At 40.1% G+C, this 21,610-nt stretch overlaps 1 protein-coding gene across 1 annotated transcript in view; it reads left to right on the plus strand.

The window, feature by feature from the left end:
- The window catches only part of LOC148846210 (uncharacterized), a 29,207-nt gene extending 7,825 nt beyond the window's left edge, over positions 1-21,382 (plus strand). Inside the window, exons 5-6 of the mRNA XM_088955946.1 lie at positions 20,893-21,027; positions 21,267-21,382. Coding sequence (XP_088812072.1) covers positions 20,893-21,027; positions 21,267-21,382 — 251 coding nt within the window. The remainder of the gene's footprint in view (positions 1-20,892; positions 21,028-21,266) is intronic.
- The last annotated feature ends 228 nt before the right edge of the window (positions 21,383-21,610 follow it).

The raw sequence follows: 21,610 nt of genomic DNA on the forward strand, positions 1-21,610 counted from the left end.
CTTGGTTTTCATCAGTGAGAGTGCATCCTTGATCATTACCTTTGTCCGATAAAGGGGCTGATCTTGTCACTATGATCACCCACTTAGAGGAATTCTCAGACTGTCCCAACATACCTAGGTTTTGACCCCCGCTAAGGATCTCACTGATTGGTACATCAAAGACAGCCCAATCCGACACCTAGTGTAGTATCATAATTGAGTTTAGGGGTCAGGTGTAACTTTCCAATTTTGTCCATTACTCTCCAAGGTCCAGGGCAATACTGGAAATCTGGTTCAGTTCAAAGATTCAATTAATCCTACACTGTATGTGCCTAGGGTCTCACCCCGGCAACTGAGACAAGCCACCCCAACCGACTTGGTGGTACCACAGTGTCAGCCCTATCAGGATAGGTCTCCCCAAACCGACCCACTGGCTGTGAACATTCTAAACTAACATGAGTCTCAGTGTCCAGTTTAAGGGTATTACACAGAAACATACCAAGGGAACATGATCTTAATATGTACTTTTATTCATTTACAATAAACTCATAAAGTACATCATTTTGATTGAAGCTAAGGGCATACAAAATTGTCTAAAATGTCTAACAGCTCGTAGTTACACTTAGGTCCAATCTAGTAAGCTGGAATCCCATGCTGTCCACGTGTTTCTGAAACACTTTTTGTTATAGTCGCTTCATCAATGGGTCTACTACATTTTCCGCTGATGCTACCTTCTGAATCAGGATGTCCCCTCTACCCACAATCTCCCGCAGTACGTGGTACTTCCTCTCGATATGCTTTGATTTCGAGTGGGCTCATTGCTCCTTAGCCTAAGCGATTGCTTCATTGTTGTCACACAACAACGGGATGGGTGTTGTGTTGGATGGAACTACTCCCAACTCGTGAATGAACTTCTTCATCCACACGACTTCTTTGGCAGCCTTGCTTGTGGCAATGTATTCGACTTCAGTTGTGGAGTCTACCGTAGACACCTATTTGTTGCTTTTCCAGCAAACAACAAATGATCCAATCATGATAACATATCCAGATGTCGATTTTCTATCATCTAGATCCGACTGGAAATCGGCATCAGTATACCCTTGGATCTGTAGTGAACTACCATCGAATACCAGACAAAACTCTTTTGTCCTTCATAGGTATTTGAGTATATTTTTCACAGCGGTCCAGTGCTCCTGCCCTGGGTTGGCTTGGAATCTACCGTAGACCCCTATTTGCTGCTTTTCCAGCAAACAACACATGATCCAATCGTGATAACATATCCAGATGTAGATTTTCTATCATCTAGATCCGACTGGAAATCGGCATCAGTATACCCTTGGATCTGTAGTGAACTACCATCGAATACCAGACAAAACTCTTTTGTCCTTCATAGGTATTTGAGTATATTTTTCACAGCGGTCCAGTGCTCCTGCCCTGGGTTGGCTTGGAATCTGCTTACCACACTCACTGCCTAACCAATGTCAGGGCGAGTGCACAGCATGGCATACAGGATGCTCCCTACGGCAGAGGCATAGGGAATATCTTTCATGCCCTCAATCTCCTCAGAAGTCTTGGGAGACGTCTTCTTGGAGAGAGTGACTTCGTGCCTGAAAGGAACATTTCCTTTCTTGGAGTTCTCCATGTTGTATCTTTTGACTATTTTGTCAATGTAGGCAGATTGGGGTAATCCTATTATCTGCTTCGATCTATCTCTATAGAGTCGAAGACCCAGTATATAGGAGGCTTCTCCAAAATCTTTCATGGAGAATTGCTGTGAAAGCCATACTTTCACCGTAGTTAAAATTCCTACATCATTCCCAATGAGTAGAATGCCATCTACATATAGAACCAAGAAAGTAACCTTATCCTCACTGGATTTCCTGAAAACACAGGGCTCATCCAGATTCTGCTTGAAGTCAAACGATTTGACAGCAGAGTCAAAATAGATGTTCCAACTTCTAGAAGCTTGTTTAAGTCCATAAATGGATCTGTTAAGTTTACATACCATGTGTTCTTGACCAGCAGCAATGAAGCCTTGCAGTTGCTGCATATAGATATCTTCAGTAAGATCTCCATTCAAGAATGTAGTTTTGACATCCATTTGCCAAATCTCATAATCATGGTATGCTGCTATAGCTAGCAGGATCCTAATGGATTTAAGCATGGCCACAGGAGAAAAGGTTTCCTCATAATCGATGCCCTCTTTCTAAGTGTACCCTTTCGCCACCAGATGAGCTTTATAGGTCTCAACCCTACCATCGGGGCCCTTTCTCCTCTTGTAAATCCATTTGCAACCAATTGCTTTAACCCTGGAGGGCGGATCTACTAGAGTCTAGACTCCATTGGTCTCCATTGAGTCCATCTCAGCTCTCATGGCCTCCACCAACTTCTAGGAATCTATGTCCAATATAGCTTCCGCGTAAGTCACGGGATCCTCTTCACTAGTCAAGGTTTCCACTAGGTAACTATCCTGGTTATAACCATAACAGATTGGTGGTCTGGATACCCGAGTGGATCTTCTAGGTTGGTCATCACTTGGAACTTGTGGGACATCTCCCACTGCTCTTGAGCTCTTCTCATCAAGAACTACTTCCTCACTTAGGTCATAGAATAGGTAACCCACAGCGCCTTTCAGGTAGCCTACAAATAGGCAACGACTGGTCTTGGGTTCTAACTTGTCTGCACTCATTCTTTTAACGTGTGCGGGACAACCCCAAATCTTCAAGTGTCGACACTTGGTTTCTTTTTGGTCCAAAGTTCATATAGAGTGTTCGGAATCGATTTGGTTGGAACCTGATTCATCACGTAAATCGCAGTCTCTAATGCATAACTCTAAAAGGATGTGGGTAACTCTGAGTGTATGAGAAGTGACCGGACCATATCTAATAAGGTCCGATTCCTCCTCTCTGAAACACCGTTAAGTTGTGGTGTAGATGGAGGAGCCAACTGCGATACTATTCCATTTTCCTTTAAGTAGTCCTTGAATTTGTCAGAGAGATACTTGCCACTTCGATCTGATCGAAGGGCTTTAATTTCTTTCCCTAACTGTTTCTTGACCTCTTGTCTAAACTCTTTAAACTTTTCAAAGGATTCAGACTTATGTCTCATTAGGTACACGTAACCATACCGAGAATAGTCATCGGTGAAAGTGATGAAATACATGTGCTGGTTACGACTCCTAACACTCATGGGACCACATACATCATTATGTATAAGGTCAAGCATGCTTGCACATCTTTCAAGCTTACCGTTAAATGGTTGTTTTGTTATCTTACCTTGTAGGCAAGGCTCACAGGTGGGAAGATCTTCTATAGTTAGAAAATCCAAAGGACCATCTTTTTCCAGCCTTGTGATTCGGTCAACACCGATATGGTCAAGTCGGTAATGCCATAGGCATGTGGGATTAACTGTATCATAGACTCTTTTCTTGGGGATCTTAGCCGATGTAGTTTCGGTTATGATAGTTTCTAGAGAAGGATGTAGAACATAGAGACAGTTCTCTAGTTCCCCGTATGCGATGAATCTGTTGTTTCTTTTAATAGTAATTGTATTACTAGAGAAGACAGAATAACCATCCAGACACAGTTTTGAGAAAGAAATTAAAATTCTTCTTAAATTTTGTACATAAAGACAATCTTTGAGTACAATTGTTCCTTCTCTAAAAATTAACTCTACGGTTCCTATGGCCGTGGCTGCAACACTTGCAGAAGTCCCCAAGAAGAGTGTAACTTCTCCCTCACTTAGCCTTCTACTTACCTTGAACCCCTGCAATGAGTTACACGCATGAGTTGAAGCCCCAAAGTCAATACACTAGGATGCAGAAGCAACCAATAAATTGGTTTCTATAACAAAAGATTCGAAATTACCTTTCTTGGATTCTAGGTAGGCAGCACAGTTCCTTTTCCAGTGGCCGGTCTATTTGCAGAAGTGACAAGCATCTGATGCTTTATTTTTCTTTTGCTTTTTACCCTTAGTGGCTTTCTTCTGAGGCTTCTTTGCCTTCCTCTTTTTCTTGCCTGTCTTACTAGCTTCAACAAGAATAGATACAGTATCATCCTTTTTAATCAGTTCTTCCGCTCATTACAACATATTGTTGAGCTCTTGTAGGCTGACATTCAGCTTATTCATGTTATAATTCATGATGAACGGATTAAAGGAAGGAGGCAAAAAATTAAGTATGGCATCTATATGGGTCATAAGTTCCAGCCTGGATCCAAGAGCTTCAAACTCATTGATGTAGCCCATCATCCGAAGACAATGGTCATGAACTTGTTGCCCTTTGGACATTTGAGCGGTCATGAACTGTTTCAAGAACTTTTGGCGGGTAGAACGATCCTGCTCTTCATACATCGTTCTCAAACTATCCAATATGTCATTGGCAAGCTCGATCTGATCGAACTACCTCTGTATCAGATTGCTTAATGAGGAAATGATGTAACACCGGGCAAGGGAGTTTTTCTCCTCCCAGTCCTGATAGTCTCTCCTCCAAGCCTTAGAAGCCCTATCATCCGGACGCTCTGGGGTAGGATTTTTAGCCACTTTATCTAACTTTCGGAAGTTAGGACCAGCATAAGGTTCCTATACTAGTCGGCATAGTTCGGGCCCTTCAGCTTGTTGTCATCAAGAAACTTTGCAAATTGTCCATTTTCCATTTTCTAATAAAAAGCAAACATCAGTCCGTAACCTAATTTGATTCATGTCCATTACATAGATATGGCCTTTAATCTACGTTCCATTCCCATTTATTCATCTCTGAGATTTCCCTCCCATCTCAATGACTCGTCTCTGGAAATGTGGGAAATCACATAGGGTGCATGGAGCCAACTGTTTCAGCTGCATAACCCCACCACCTTTCTGTGAAGGATCATATCCACTCATCATATGAGCTTTCCCTTTGGCCTCTGTCAGACAAGGTTCAGAGCCATTTTTAGGTAAACCTTTCTATCCAGTGAGTGTTTACCCATCATATTCATGAACGCTAAGGTACCGTGAGAGAGTTCCCATTTTCTAGTGAAGCCCCTCCCACATCAGTCTATGACGCCCCTATGATCTTATGAAACACTCAAACAAGCCCAACAACAAATGGATAACTCATTTTCTGGTGCGTTTCCTCATTAATGAAGGACCCTGTTAGACAATTTTGTATGCCCTTAGCTTCAATCAAAATGATGTACTTTATGAGTTTATTGTAAATGAATAAAAGTGCATATTTGATTCATGTTCCCTTGGTATGTTTCTATGTAATACCCTTAAACTGGACACTTAATGAGGCTTGTGTTAGTTTAGAATGTTCACAGCCAGTGGGTCGGTCTGGGGAGACCTATCTTGACAAGGCTGACACTGTGGTGCCACCAAGTCGGTTGGGGTGGCTTGTCTCAGCTACCGGGGTGAGACCCTAGTCACATACAGTGTGGGATTAATTGAATCTTTGAACTAGACCAGATTTCCAGTATTACCCTGGACCTTGGAGATTGATGGGCAAAATTGGAAAGTTACACCCGACCCCTAGACTCGATTATGATACTGCACTAGGTATCGGATTAGGCTGTCTTTGATGTACCAATCAGTGAGATCCTTAGAGGGGGTCAAAACCTGGGTATGTTGGGACAGACTAAGAATTCACCTGAGTGGGTGATCATAGTGACAGGATCAGCCCCTTTGTCGGACAAAGGAAATGATCGGGAATGCACTCTCACTAATGGAATCCAAGATTGCTGGCAACCGATTTCAATCATTGAGATTTGTTTTGCAAAATATATTTTATATGAGATATAAAAGTATATATATTATGGTTTCAAAATGATTTGCAAAAGGTTTTAATTCCCAAGATCCATGATAGAGAGAGTGCAACACTGTTCCTTGCAGCCGAGGGAGAGGTCCTCTCTTGTCGGGCAGTGTATGATCATTATGGACTGAGAGGTTAAGTGTAAGACCATTGAGGATAATACCTGATGGGCTAATCTTGCACCTGCCCACAGTCCCTGGGTGTTACAAGGTGGCTTGGCCCAGGGACCACTTAGGGTAAGTGTTGGGCCCATAGAGCCCATCTGATGGGTTTTAGGGGGTGCACTATCCATAACAGTGTATTCGGCTAGGCCTTGTAACAAAGGCTAGGCTGAACCCATGTGGCTGATGTGTAGATCAATGTTTGGGTCCCACGCCATACAAGGAAGCCCAAATGGGCAGCAGTTTGGAAGGCTAAATGAATACATAACCCTCAATGGGCCTTAAGCCCATTTCGAACTGGGCTAATCTGATTAGTCATTAAGGGGCGAATTCTGAGATAAAATCAGCTGATAGGATTGGGCCCACACCCTATCCACTCAGAGAGTTCAAAATCTAAATGAGATTTAGATTTGGAAACTTCCTAATTAGATTAGGAGATGACTGATCTAATCTGCAGATAAGATAAGGGTTATCCCTTATCTTAAAGGGACTTCAAATCCAAATATGATTTGGGTTAGCAACTCCTAATGGGATTAGGAGCTGATTCCTTTAACTCTATAAAAGGAAGAGGGGGTGGTAGCCTTTAGACACACAATCATCAGCAACAGATAGTCTTGTCTTCAGAGTTGAAATCACAGAAGAGAGAATTCTGCACCCTGCAAATACTCTATTGCCGCCTCCTTCTTGCAGCCGCCGCCTATAGTAGTTCGATCTCCATTCCTTGGGAGAAATCAAGATTGGATCTTGATTCCAATCTTTTGGAGAAAAGATTGGTGGGAGTTGTATTTACAAGCCGTCCAGGTGATTTTTGAGAAGGATCAAGTTCTTTGGAAAAACGCTGCTGATTCTGCTCCACCCTGCACTGCGCCATCTTCAGTGGGAGCAGATTTTGGATCCTACCTTGGGCGTGAACACCTCCATTGAGAGATATTATTTCTCTATATCAGGTATTATCTCTCCCTACTCCTTTTTGGTTCAGATCTGGTTCGTTTTATGGTTCAAGAATGATCATTGAAAATATGATTTTCTAAATAAGGAATTCGATTCCCAGTTGAAGGGAGAGAAAAAATTTTTGAAATTCGCCCCCTTTATTCCACAATTTTGGGTGTCCTTGTGATGGATTTCCTATCCTTTAGACCCATCCTCATGCTAATGATGGAAGGCCTTTAGAAAGTTCATCATATGAATATCCCTATCACATGCACTCATATTTGATGGAGGGAACATTAATTACGCCTTAGTTTGGTCTAGGTCAAACTAAAGTGGCTCTCACCGACTTTCATAAAGCCAGATTTTAGTGAGCCCAAATCGGCTACGGTTTCACACGTATCCTCTCCAGGAGGTGTGGGGCACATCACTGAGGGAGGTCATCCAATGACAAAAGGGACTCCATGGCAATGATGTGCATTCAGCCATGGTGTGCACAAGAGCCACTGTCGAAACACATCACACATCCATACATCACATGCAAGAATAAATTGATCCAATCAATTAAATATCTGTAAAGCCCATTTGAAGCCCATTTTAATCCATAGTATTAACCATTAATATCATCTAGGTATATCGGCTGAATTAGGGTTGATCAGTTTGGCCCATATAGCTTTTTCCGCGAAGTGGGCTTTTAGCAGTTTTAACATCTTAAAACTGGGCCTTTATAGGTTGGGCCGAATTAAACACTTAATTAATTATCAATCCTCAAGCCCCTTAGTGGGAAAGATAGGGCTGATATTCAGCCTTGATTGAACCCTAGATTCGGTCCAACCAATTTGGACCAATCTGGTTTGAATGGGTCTAGAGTTTGATCGTAAATTAAAGATTTAATTCAAGAATTAATCTGAAATTAAATACTGATAAAAGATCAAACAAGAATCAGTCAGATAGGGATATTCGCACATTCCATCCTGCAAAATAGAGGTTAGATCCCAGTTTGCAGTTTCTCAATTTGCAAATCACAGATAGCGACTTTCCCATCTGCAAAATCTCCTTCCTGCGCCGCCAGCTTCGGTCCAAAATAAAATAAATTGAAATCCTAATTTTCTATTAATATTACATCGGATCGAATCCTATACACTTAGTCTAGAAAATAAAAAATTTATTTACAGACCAGAATGAATGAATAGAAACTACAAATTGTAGGTTCACTGTGCCAATCAAGATTTTGATCTCTAGTTGTACGAATATCCCATAAATCAAGAAAATAATAAAGACCAATTCTAATTAAATTCCAGATTTATAAAATTTAATTTCAGATCATTCGCCCATTAACTGGGAACAAATTTCCCATAAAAACCCTTAAACTGTGCAAATCGGGTAGAACACCATTTGCGTATTTGTGCAGGTTTCAGATCTGGTTTGTTTTGTTCAAGACTTGAACCTGGGCTCTGATACCACTAAAGGGAGTGAGAGATCCACCACATGGATGCCCAAAACTTGCGGAATAGGGTGGGCGAATTTAAAAAATTTCTCTCCCTTCAACTGGGAATTGTATTTGACGGGTTTGTCGAAGCCCTCAAAATTAGTACTAGTCCCACAATCAAATAATTATAGTAAAAAGTGGTACTAGGTCGAATCCCACAAGGAGCAATTCAGTAATCTCTTAGCTGAATGGATAAACTAATTGAGTGGGAAAATTTAATAACTAAAATTAAAAGAATAAGAAAGCAATAGCAAACTCAACAATCAAAAGGAAATTAGTCTTACCGAATTCTGGTTCAGGGGTTCGGTTTAGCCGATTGGCCATCAATCATAGGTATCCCCAGAAATCTTGCAATTCAAGCATTTAACCTTAGATTTATTAGGATAGCCATAATAAACCTTGTATTTTCCTAATTCAGTTGACCAAACCCAGCATTCGATCAACACTTATCACCACTCAACTGGGTACAATAGCGTTTCATGTTAAATAGTGATAGCATTAAGATTTGTGAAAACAATTAAACCAAAACAACAATATTTGAGGTAGTTGCAATTATTGAATCTTGTTCCATCGATTCCTTTTAGGTTAAACCATGTCAATACATTGGTCAAAGGCTGTCATGAATTCAGTTTGCCAGATTAATTAACATTAACATCAAATAAAAAATATGCTCAAGAATCAATGAATACTTGAATTAAAAAGCAAGAAAATAAATTAACTATAGAACCTCACAATGACACAATTGAACCTCCCCCCTTGAACCAGAAAAAGAAGCTTAGTTGCTCATGATCTGCGAAACCTCCATGTTTTTCTTCTCCATAGCCTAACTGCCTTCTTGAGCTTCTTGGTCTTCTTGATGATCTCTTGGATTTGAGAGTGAGTGATGCTAGAGCTGGTTCACCCCCCCTCTTTATATAGCCAAAGGAGAGGGTTGTTTTCCAACTCCTTCTAGGAGATCATCTTATCTTTAGGGAGTCTTGATCTTCTTTGAACTAATCCTATCCTATCTCTTATCTAATTATCCAATCTCAATTTTATTATCTCTCTAGGATTACATTCAAGACTTTAGATCTGATAAGACTCTCTTGAATTCGAGTTGGACTGCTTTAAAACTTGGGGTGCTTCAAGGTATTTCTGCGAGTTGGGCTTAAGTTGTGAAATGGGCCTGGCTACGAACTTGCTCCGAGTTTGGGCTCGTTTTCATACTCGATGCCGACCGAATCTGTAAAAAACCAAAACATAAAAGTTGTGGGCCTTCCTTTCATCTTTCCAATGCTTCATGAATTTTTCAATTCGGAGTCAGGAATTGAGGGTTAGGCCCATATTACTGACTATTGCCGAAACTGTGCAAAATCACCCGATTTGCCCTATTTTCTTCCAATTGCCTTCTTTATTGCCCTGAATCGAAATACAAGAGTAATGAGTTCATTTAAATGCTAAATTAATGTAAAAAGATGAAAATTAGGGGACAAAAGTAGGGTTCTTTTCAATCTCATCAGTATTCCCTATTTTTGAAAAATCATATTTTTCAAGGATCAATCTTGAAACATAAACAGAACCAGACTTGAAACGAAACAGTAGGAGAGGGATATACCTGATACAGAGAAACAATATCTCTCAATGGAGGTGTTCACTCCCAAAGAAGATCACCAAAGACTGCTCCCACTGAAGATGACACAGTGGATGGAGGAGCAGAATTAGCAGGGTCCGTCCCACGAACCAAACTCTTCAGGAAGAATCCAAAGGAGGCAATGACCACAACTTCCTATCAGCCTTTCTCCAAAGACTAATATCAAGAACACTTCTTGATCTTCTCCCACCAAGGAGATCGAACTAGCAGTGAGGCGGCAACTGGAGGAGAATGCAAGAGCAGAAGATGGCATAGATGTCTTCTCTCTTGGTTATCTGAGATTTGATCTCTGCATGCTTGGATGATCTGGATGGTTCACCCCCTCTTGTTACAGGTTTAAAAAGATCAGCTCCTGATCCTATCAGGAGTTTCCTAATTCAGATCATTATCTGAATTTGGACTCTCTTTAGGTGATAAGGATAAGACCCTTATCTTATCTGCAGATTAGATCAGCCTTCTCTTGATCTTATCAGGAGGTTTCCAAATCTGAATATCTAGTCTCTCTGAGTGGATAGGGTTGGACTCTATCCTATCAGCTGATTTAATCCCAGATCCACCCCCTCTATTTAACTAAATAAAATAGGCTAGTTCAAAATGGGCTTTAAGCCCAAAAAGTCTATGTGCTCAAACTGTTGCTCAGTTGGGCTTCTTTGTATGGCATGGGACCCAAGCATTGATCTACACATCAGCCACATAAGTCCGGCCCAACCTTTGTTACAAGGCCAGGCTGAATACACTGTTGTGGATAGTGCACCCCTTGTAAATCATCACATGGGCTTCTATTGGGCCCAACACTTACATTAAGTGGTTCTTGGGCCAAGCTACCTTATAAAAACCCAGGGCCTGTGGCCAGATCAAGATTAGCCCATCAGGTATTACCATCAGAGGCCTTACACTTAACCTCTCAGCCCATAATGATCAAACACTAATCGACAAGAGAGGACATCTCCCTTGGCTACAAGGAACAGTGTTGCACTCTCTGCTTATGTGGATCCCTGGAATTAAAACCTTTTGCAAACATTTTAGAAATCGTAATATATATACTTTTGTATCTCATATAAAATATATTTTGCAATACAAATCTCAACGGCTGAAATCGGCTGCTGGCAGTATTGGTTTCCATTAGAGAGAGTGCATCCCCGATGATTACCTTTGTCCGACAAAGGGGCTGATCTTGTCACTATGATCACCCACTCAGATGAATTCTCAAACTATCCCAACATACCCAGGTATTGACCCCCGCTAAGTATCTCACTGATTAGCATATCAAAGATAGCCCAATCCGACACCTAGTGCAGTATCATAATCGAGTCTAGGGGTCAGGTGTAACTTTTCAGCTTTGCCCATCAATCTCCAAGGTCCTGGGGAATACTGGAAATCTAGTTCGGTTCAAAGATTCAATTAATCCTACACTGCATGTGCCTTGGGTCTCACCCTGGCGGCTGAGACAGGACACCCCAACCGACTTGGTGGCACATCAGTGTCAGCCTTATCAGGATAGGTCTCCCCAGACCGACCCACCAGCTGTGAACATTCTAAACTAACATGAGTCTCATTAAGTGTCAAAAGCACATCATTCTGATTGAAGCTAAGGGCATACAAAGACTGTCTAACAGTAGATATCTTCTGTACGATCTCCATTCAGGAATGCAGTTTTGACATCCATTTGCCAAATCTCATAATCATGGTATGCTGCTATAGCTAGCAAGATCCTAATAGATTTAAGCATGGCCACAGAAGAAAAGGTTTCCTCATAATCGATGCCCTCTTTCTGAGTGTACCGTTTTGCCATCAGACGAGCTTTGTAGGTCTCAACCCTACATCAGGGCCCTTCTTCCTCTTGTATATCCATTTGCAACCAATTGCTTTTACCCCAAAGTGTGGATCTAATAGAGTCCAGACTCCATTGGCCTCCATTGAGTCCATCTCAGCTCTCGTGGCATCTACCCACTTAAGGGAGTCTATGTCAACATAGCTTATGCATAAGTCATGGGATTCTCCTCACTAGTCAAGGCTTCCACCAGGTAACTATCCTGGTCATAGCCAAAATGGATTGGTGGTCTGGACACCCAGGTAGATCTTCTAGGTTGGTCACTACCTAGAACTTGTGGGACATCTCCCACTGCTCCTGAGCTCTCCTCATCAAGAACTATTTTCTAACGATGGGTGTCCAAGATGTAATCAGTTTCCAAGAATTGTGCATTCCGGCTACAGAACACTTTCTACTCACTTGGGTCATAGAAGAGATAACCCACAGAGCCTTTCAGGTAGCCTACAAATAGGCAACGACGGGTCTTGGGTTCCAACTTGTCCGCACTCATTCTTTTAACGTGTGCGGGACAACCCCAAATCTTCAAGTGTTGACACTTGGTTTCTTTCCAGTTCAAAGTTCATATGGAGTGTTCGGAACCGATTTGGTTGGAACCCGATTCACCTCATAAATCGCTGTCTCTAATGCGTAAAACCAAAAGGATGTGGGTAACTCTGAGTGCACGAGAAGTGACCAGACCATATTCAATAAGGTCCTATTCCTCCTCTCTGAAACACCATTAAGCTGGGGTGTAGCAAGAGGAGCCAACTGTGACAATATCCCGTCGACCTTCAAGTAGTCCCTGAATTCGCCTCCTCGATCTAATCGAAGGACCTTGATTTGTCTCCTTAACTTTTTCTCGACCTCTTGTCTGAATTCTTTGAACTTTTCAAATGATTCAGACTTATGTCTCATTAGGTACATGTAACCATACCGAGAATAATCATCGGTAAATGTAACAAAGTACATGTGCTGGTTACGGGTCCAAACACTCAGGGGACCACATACATTAGTATGTATAAGGTCAAGCGTGTGTATACATCTTCAGGCTTACCATTAAATGGCCGTTTTGTCATCTTACTCTGAAGGCAAGGCTCACAAGTGGGAAGATCTTTTACAGTTAGAAAATCCAAAGGATCATTCTTTACCAGTCTTGTGATTCGGTCAATACCAATATGGCCAAGTCGGTAATGCCATAGGCACGTGGGATTAACTGTATCACGTACTCTTTTCTTGGGGATATCAGCCGACGTAGTTTCGGCTATGTTAGTTTCTAGAGAAGGATGTAGAACATAGAGACCGTTCTCCTTTCCCCGTATGCGATGAATTTATTATTTGCTTTAGTAGTAATAGTATTACTGAAAAAGACAGAATATCCATCCGCACAAAGTTTAGAGACAAAAATCAAAATTCTTCTTAAATTTTGCACTAAAGGCTATCTTTAAGTACAATGGATCATTGTCTAAAAAATAACTCTATGATTTCTATTGCCATAGCTGCAACACTTGTAGAAGTCCCTAAGTAGAGCGTCACTTCACCTTCATTCAGCCTTCTGCTTTCCTTGAACCCTTGCAGTGAGTTACACACATGAGTTGAAGGCTCAGAGTGAATACACCAAGACGCAAAAGCCACCAATAAATTGGTTTCTATGACATAAGATTCAAAATTACCTTTCTTGGATTCCAGGTATTGAGGACAGTTCATCTTCCAGTGGCCAGTCTGCTTGCAATAGTGATAGGCATCTGATGCCTTGACCTTCCTCTGCTTCTTGGGTTTGGTGGCCTTCTTCTGGGGCTTTCTCTTTCCCTTTCTCTTCTTGCCTAATTTGCCTGCTTCAACAAGCATGGTAATGGGCTCATCTTTCTTAATCAATTCTTCATCCCTATGCAACATATTGTGGAGTTCCTGCAAGTTGACATTCAACTTGTTCATGTTGTAGTTCATGATGAATGGATTAAAGGATGGAGGCAAAGAGTTGAGAATAGCATCGATCTGGGTTACCAGATCCAGCCCGGATCCAAGAGCCTCCAGCTCGTTGATATAACCCATGGAGGTCCTTGGACATCTGCATGGTCATGAACTTGTTGGCCCTTGGACATCTGCACGGTCATGAATTGTTTCAAGACCTTTTGTCGAGTAGAACGATTCTGCTCTTCGTACATTGTCTTGAGACTACCTAATATGTCATTGGCAAGTTTGATCTGATCGAACTGCCTCTGTATTGGATTATCCAACGTGGCAATGATATAGTAGCGGGCAAGGGAGTTTTTCTTTCGGATGATCTGAGGCAGGATTCTTGGCTACCCTATCTAGTTTCTCAGAGGTTAAGACCAGCATAAAGTTATGATACCAGTCAGCATAGTTCGGTCCCTTAAGCTTGTTGTCGTCAAGAAGCTTTGCAAATTGTCCGTTTGCCATTTTCTGACAAAACAACAAACATTAGTCCACAACCTGATTTGATTCGTGTTCATTACATAGATATGGCTTTTAATCTATGTTCCTTTCCCATTTGTTCATCTTTGAGATTTCCCTCCCATCTTAGTGACGGAGATAGTGACTTGTCTCTAGAAATGTGGGAAACCACATAGGGTGCATGGAGCCAACTGTTTCAGCTGCAAAACCCCACCACTTTTCTGTGAAGGATCATATCCACTCATTATATGAGCTTTCCCTTTGGCCTCTGTTAGACAAGGTTTATAGCCATTTTAGGTTAAATCTTTCTGAGTGAGTGCTCATCCATCATATTCGTGAATGCCAAGGTATCGTGAGAGAGTTTCCATTTTCTGGTGAAGCCCCCTCCCACATCACTCTATGACGCCTCTATCATCTTATAAAACATTTACACAAGCCCAACAACAAATGGATAGCCCATTTTCTAGTGTGTTTCCTCATTACTGAATGACCCATCTTCATGCTAATGATGGAAGGCCTTTAGAGAGTTCATCATATGAACCTCCCTATCACATGCACTCATATTGCTGGAGGGATCAAAATTATGCCCTAGTTTAATTTAGGTCAAACCAAAGTGGCTCCGACTGACTTACATAAAGTCAGATTTCGGTGGGCCCAAATCGGCTAGGATTCCGCATGTACCATTTTTCAGGGGTGTGGGACCCACCATTGAGGGAGGTCATCCAATGACCTTTGGGGACACCATGGCAATGATGTGCATTCAGCCATGGTGTGTGCAAGAGCCACTATCAAATCTGCATGGGCCAAGCACTTATGGCCCATGAACGTAGCACATCACACATCCATACATCACATGCAGGGAAGAATTGATCCAATCCATTAATTATCTGTAAAGCCCAAAATTAAAGCCCAATTTGTTCCATAATATTAACAATTAATATTATCTAGGTATATGGGCCGAATTAGGGTTCACCAGTTCGGCCCATATAGCTTAACTGTAAATGTGGACTTTTAACAGTTTTAACAATTTAAAGTTGGGCCTTATAGGTTGAGCCGAATTAAACATTTAAATAATCATCAATCCTCAGGTCCATTAGTGGGAAAAATAGGGCTTACATTCAGCCTTGATCGAACGCTAGATTCGGTCCAACCAGTTTGGACCAATCTTGGATCGAATGGGTCTAGGGTTTGATTTTTAATTAAAGATTTAATTCAAGAAAATAATCTAAAATTAAATACTGATTAAAGGAAAAAACAAGAAGCAGTCAAATAGGGCTGTTCATACAATCCATCCTGCAAAATAGAGGTTAGATCACAGTTCGCAGTTTCATAAACTTTAAATCGCAAATAGTGATTCTCCTATCTGCGAAATCTCCTTCCTTGAACCGCCATCTTTGATCCAAAATAAAATAAATAAAAAACCTAATTTCTATTAATGTTACATCAGATTGAATGCCTATACATTCAGTCTAAAAATAAAAAAAAAATATATTTTACAGACCAAATGAATAAATAAATCAAGAATTTGCAAATCGTAGATCTCCATGAGCCAGAAAAAATTCGATCTCCACTTGTACAAACAACCCATAAATCAAGAAAACCATAAAGAACAATTCCAAATAAAATTCTGATTTATAAAAATTTAATTCCAGATTATTTGCCCAAAAACTAGGAACAATTTCCCAAAAACCCTAATTTGCGCAAATCAGGTATAACGCCTTCTGCACATTTGTGTAGGTTCAGATCTGCATTAATTTGGTTCAAGACTTGAACCTGGCTCTGATACCACTGAAAGGATGAGAGATCCATCTTATGGATGCCCGAATCTTGTGGAATAGAATGAGAAAATTTCAAAAATTTCTCTCCTTCCTACTGAGAATCGCATTCCCTTTTTCAAAAAAATCATATTTTTCAAGGATCAATCCTGAACCAAGAATTGAACCAGATCTGAACAAAAATAGTGGGAGGGATATACCTGATACGAAGAAACAATATCTCCCAATGGAGGTGTTCACGCCCAAGGAAGGAACCAAAGACTGCTCCCACTGAAGATGGCGTAGTGTAGGATGGAGCAGAATCAACAACGTTCTTCAAAAGAACTAGATCCTTCGCAAGAATCTGCTGGACAACAAGTGAGCATGACTTCCAATCAATCCTTTCACAAAGTACTGATATTAAGATCGAATCTTGATCACTCCTACTAGGAGGAGGAGATCAAACTGGCAGTTGTGGAGGCAGTAGGAAGGAGGTGGCAAGAAAGAATTAGCGTAGTGTTGTTGTATTCTTTCTTCTATGATTTCAGCTCTGAAAGAGAATGTGAATTGAATCTCTAAAGACTATCGCCCCCTCCTACTTTCATAACCTTAAAGGGATCAGCTCCTAATCCCATTAAGAGTTGCTGATCTAAATCATATTTGAATCAGAATTCCCTTCAAGTGATGAGGGTAAACCCTTATCTTATCTGTAGATTTGATCAGCCCTCTCCTAATCCTATTAGGAGGTTTCCAAATCGGAATCTGTATTTAAATTCGGACTCTCTGGGTGGATAGGGTAAGACCCTATCCTATCTGCTAATCTAATCTCAGATTCACCCCTTCTTTAAGTGATCAAATCAGCCCAGTTCAAAATGGGCTTTAGGCCCATTAATAGTATGTGCTCACTTAGCCTTTCAAATTGCTACACAGTTGGGCTTCCTTGTATGGTGTGGGATCCAAGCATTGATCTACACATCAGCCACAAGGGATCGACCTAGCCTTTGTTTCAAGGCCTAGCCAAATTCACTGGAAAGCCCAGTGAACCCCTTGAGCCCATCACATGGACTCTATGGGCCCAACACTTACACTAAGTGGTCCCTGGGCCAAGCCACCTTGTAACACTCAGGGACTATGGGAAGATGCAAGATTAGCCCATCAGGCATTACCCTCAATGGTCTTACACTTAACCTCTCAACCCATAATGATCATACACTGCTCGACAAGAGAGGACCTCTCCCTCGGCTGCAAGGAACAGTGCTGCACTCTCCGCTCACATGGATCTCAGGAATTAAAACCTTTGCTAACAGTTTGAAACCGTAACACATATATATTCTTTTATATCTTATATAAATTATATTTTGCAAAACAAATTTCAACGATTGAAATCGGCTACCAGCAGTCTTGGTTTCCATCAGAGAGAGTGCATCCTCAATCATTACCTTTGTCCGACAAAGGGGCTGATCCTGTCACTATGATCACCCACTCAGATGAATTCTCGGACTGTCCCAACATACATAGGTTTTGACCCACGCTAAGGATCTCATTGATTGGTATATCAAAGACACCATCAAGCAGGGAGATCATCCAATGATCTTATGGACACCATGGCAATGATGTGCATTCAGCCATGGTGTGCGAAAGAGCCACTATCGAATTAGCATGGGGCAAGTGCTTATGGCCCATGTACATAGCATATCACATGCATGAAACAAATTGATCCAATAAATTAAAATATCTGTAAAATCCTTAATTAATTAGATTAAATCAGTATCAGCCCAATAGAGCCCATAACATTATCATATAACATTATCTAGGTACATGGGCTATATTGCAAAAGACAGTTCGGCCCATATAGCTAAATTAGGGCTGATTTAGTTTTAACATATTAAAACTAGGTTTTTTTAGAGGTGGGCCAAATTAAAACATGAAGTGGGCCATCAACCCTTTGCCAAAATCGAATTTTGGTCAGAAATACCAACCTGTCGAACCAAAAATTCCGTCGAACCAGTTTGGACCAAATCTAGTACAAATCGGCCCATGATTTGGTGTCCAGTTCAAGATTTAATTCAAGAATGATGATCTAAAAAATAAATTAAATCTAGATAAAAAAATTATCAAGAAAATGATATCAGAGGGCTGCGCTATGATTTTCTTGGACATCCTACAAACCTGTAAAGAACAATTAATCGTAGATTGTAGAATCGATATTTGCAAAATCGTAGATCGTAGAACTTCTTTCTGCGAAATCTTCTTCTCCTCTATTGCACACTCCTGCAATCTCCAGATGGGAATAAAATAGAAAAACCTAAATTTTTTATTATTACTTCACATCAAAATCCTATACAATATGTCTAAAAAATAAAAAAAAAATTATTTACTAGCCAAATTGAATAGAAAAGAAATAGCAGTGTGTGCCAATCTTGGCACTAAAAGCATTTGATCTCCATCACACGTAAAGCCCAAGAATTCAAGAAACATTCACAGAACAATTTTATAAAAATTACAGAATAATAAAGATTTATTTTCCACATCATCCACCCATAATCTAGGAACCAATTCCTAGAAAAAATGATAACTGCGCAAATCAGATAGAACACCTTCTTCCCATTTACGTAGATCCTGATCTGATCTAATTTGGTTCAAGACTCGAACTTGGCTCTGATACCACTGAAGGGATGGGAGATCCATCATATGGATGGTCGAACCCTACAGGAAGGTTGGGCAAGATTTCAAAAATTTCTTTACCCTCATCTGGGAATCGTATTCCCAATTTAGAAAACTGCATTTTCAAGGTTCGTTCTTGTAACCAAATCAGACCAAATTTGAAACGAAGATTAGGGAGGGATATACCTTATACAAAATCCATGCAAAAAGCTCCTCCCAACGCAGGTGTTCACACCCAAAGAGTGTACCAAATCCTCCCTCCACTAAAGATGACACAACTTAGGATGAGGTAGGATCAGCAGGTTATTCTTCACCAAGAATCTCTGATTCTTTAGCAAGAATTGAATGGGGTAGTGAGCACAGCTTCAAAATTGTTTCTTATAGCAAGAAACAATATCAAGATCAAATCTTGATTAGTTCTATGAATTAGAGATTGAATAGGGTAGGGCAGCAAGAGCAGGGAGAAAAAGAACTGAAGATAAAAATAGTCAAACTGAGTTGTCTTCTGTGTTGTTTGTGTGTGTTTTTTTCAGGTTCGCCCTGCTCTCTATTTATAGCCTTAAAGAGACAACCTCCTAATCTGATTAAGAGTCTCCTGATCCAAATCTTCATTTGAATCTGAACTCTTTAAGTGATAAGGATAATCCCTTATCTTATTTGTAGATCAAGATCAACCATTCCTAATCAAACTAGGAGTTCCTTGATCCAAATCTTTATTTGGATCTGGACTCTTCAAGTGGATAAGAGTTATCTCTTATCATTATCTGTTGATACAAACCCAGATTCACCCCTTTTTAATTAAATCAATTAACCCAGTTCGAAATGGGCTTTAGGTCCATTAAGCTTTCTGGCTCACTTCCTTTTAATGTTGGCTAGATTGCCTCTCTTTGTATGGCATGAAACCCTATCATTGATCTACACATCAACCACATGGGTTTGGCCTAGTCTCTGTTACAAGGCCTGGCCGAATTCAATACTAAATATGGTGAACCCCTAAGTCCATCACTATGGGCTCTTAATGGGCCCAACATTTACAATAAATGGTCATTGGGTCCAGCCATCTTATGAAGGCCCAAGGATTGTGGGCAGATGCAAGATTAGCCCATTAGGTATAACCCTCAATGGTCTTACACTTAACCTCTCAGCCCTTAATGATCAAACATTGCCCGACAAGAGAGGACCTCTCCCTCGATTGCAAGGTACGGTGCTGCACTCTCTACTCACATGGATCATGGGAATTAAAACTTTTTGCAAACAATTTATGAAACCATAAAATATAAGTATATCTCTATATAATTATATGTTACAAAACCAAATTTCAAACACATTTGAAATCCAGTACCAGCAGTTTAGGTTTCCATAAAAAAGAGTGCATTTCCCCGATAAATCACTTTGTCCAACAAAGGGGCTAATCTTGTCACTATGATCACCCACTCAGATGAATTTTTGAACTGTTCCAACATACCTAGGTTTTGACCCCTGCTAAGGATCTCACTGATTGGTATATCAAAGACAGCCCAATCCGACACCTAGTGTAGTATCATCATAATCGAGTCTAGGGGTCAGGTGTAACATTACAGTTTTGCCCATCTGTCTCCAAGGTCCAGGGCAATACTGGAATTTGGCCTGGTTCAGGGTTTTAAGAAAACCCACACTACATGTACCTCATGTTTCACCCTAGTAGTTGAGACAAGCCACCCCAACCAACTTGGTGGCACATTAGTGTCAGCCTTGGCAGGATAAATCTTCACAGTCATTGACTATGAAGATTCTAAACTAACACGAGTCTTATATGTGTCCAGTTTAAGGGTATTACATAGAAACACACCACAATAACATGAATCAAATATGTACTTTATTCATTTACAATAAATGTCATAATGTACATCATGCTGATTCGAGCTAAGGGCATACATTGTCTAACAGGAAAGTCTATATTTGAAGGATAAATTCATAAACTTTGTCATTAGAAAATGAACTATAAATGTTGGAAATTGGATCTAGGAGCATTTTATTTGAAAAACAGAAATTAAATAAACTTAGCCCGAACTAATAAATGATTTTATATTTAGTGGGATTTATGCAACAAGATAGATGTTAATAGGACCAAGCATAAGAAAATATTTGACCTTATAAAACTATATATTGATAAGTAAAAATTTTTGGTCAGTTGTAGTTTGGAATTACATTGATTACATAGTTAATTATTTGAAAAGATTTATTTGATACTTCATCTTTCTTGAAGTATTCTATTGATTTTTTTGAATATTTGGTATGAAAGTTGGATATGTTTTGGCTATTATTGTTAACTGTGCTACTGAGACCTATGCATGGATTGTTGTATCTATTTGTGTTATGAGATTAGGCGATTATGCTTCAGACTCCACCATTGGTGATGAATATGATGGAATCATAGGTAAGCCTATTATGGGCCCTCAGAATAGGGCAGATGTGTAGTTCTAGATTGCTACTAGGGTTAGAGTTGTCATAGTCTATTTGAGTATGTAAGTTTTATTTTGTTACGATTTGAGTTGTTATTTACTTTAATAAAATGTATATTGATTTATGTGAGTTTTCTGATAAAGAATTTTCTATTAGGTGTCAAATTATTATATAATGATTTTTAACACTAACTTAATTCAATTGGTGGTATAGGCTATCAACTACTAAGTAGTGTACTCATCCATTTCCTTTCCACATTTTCAGATACCAAGGAGTATCTTCTGCATATTTGCTTGGGTATAGAAAGAGTAGAAAGTTTGTTCTACTAGTGTGTTGGCCTTAAATTCAAGATTACATTTCATTAGCTAATTGTTTCTTATTTATATTTTTCATATTTTAAAGGAACCATTATTTAAAGTTAACTATTGGTTGAATAAGAATTTTGATCACTTGTTAACATGGGGGTTTTCTTGGTATATTTGATGTTAGTATTATTCAATAGATTTGGATAACTTATGATAAGGGGCGATTTGGCCCTCTAGTGATGTGATGATATG

This window comes from Nelumbo lutea, chromosome 7 (assembly GCF_056320005.1).
Source record: "Nelumbo lutea isolate HS-2025 chromosome 7, American lotus-T2T, whole genome shotgun sequence".
Lineage (NCBI taxonomy): Eukaryota > Viridiplantae > Streptophyta > Magnoliopsida > Proteales > Nelumbonaceae > Nelumbo > Nelumbo lutea.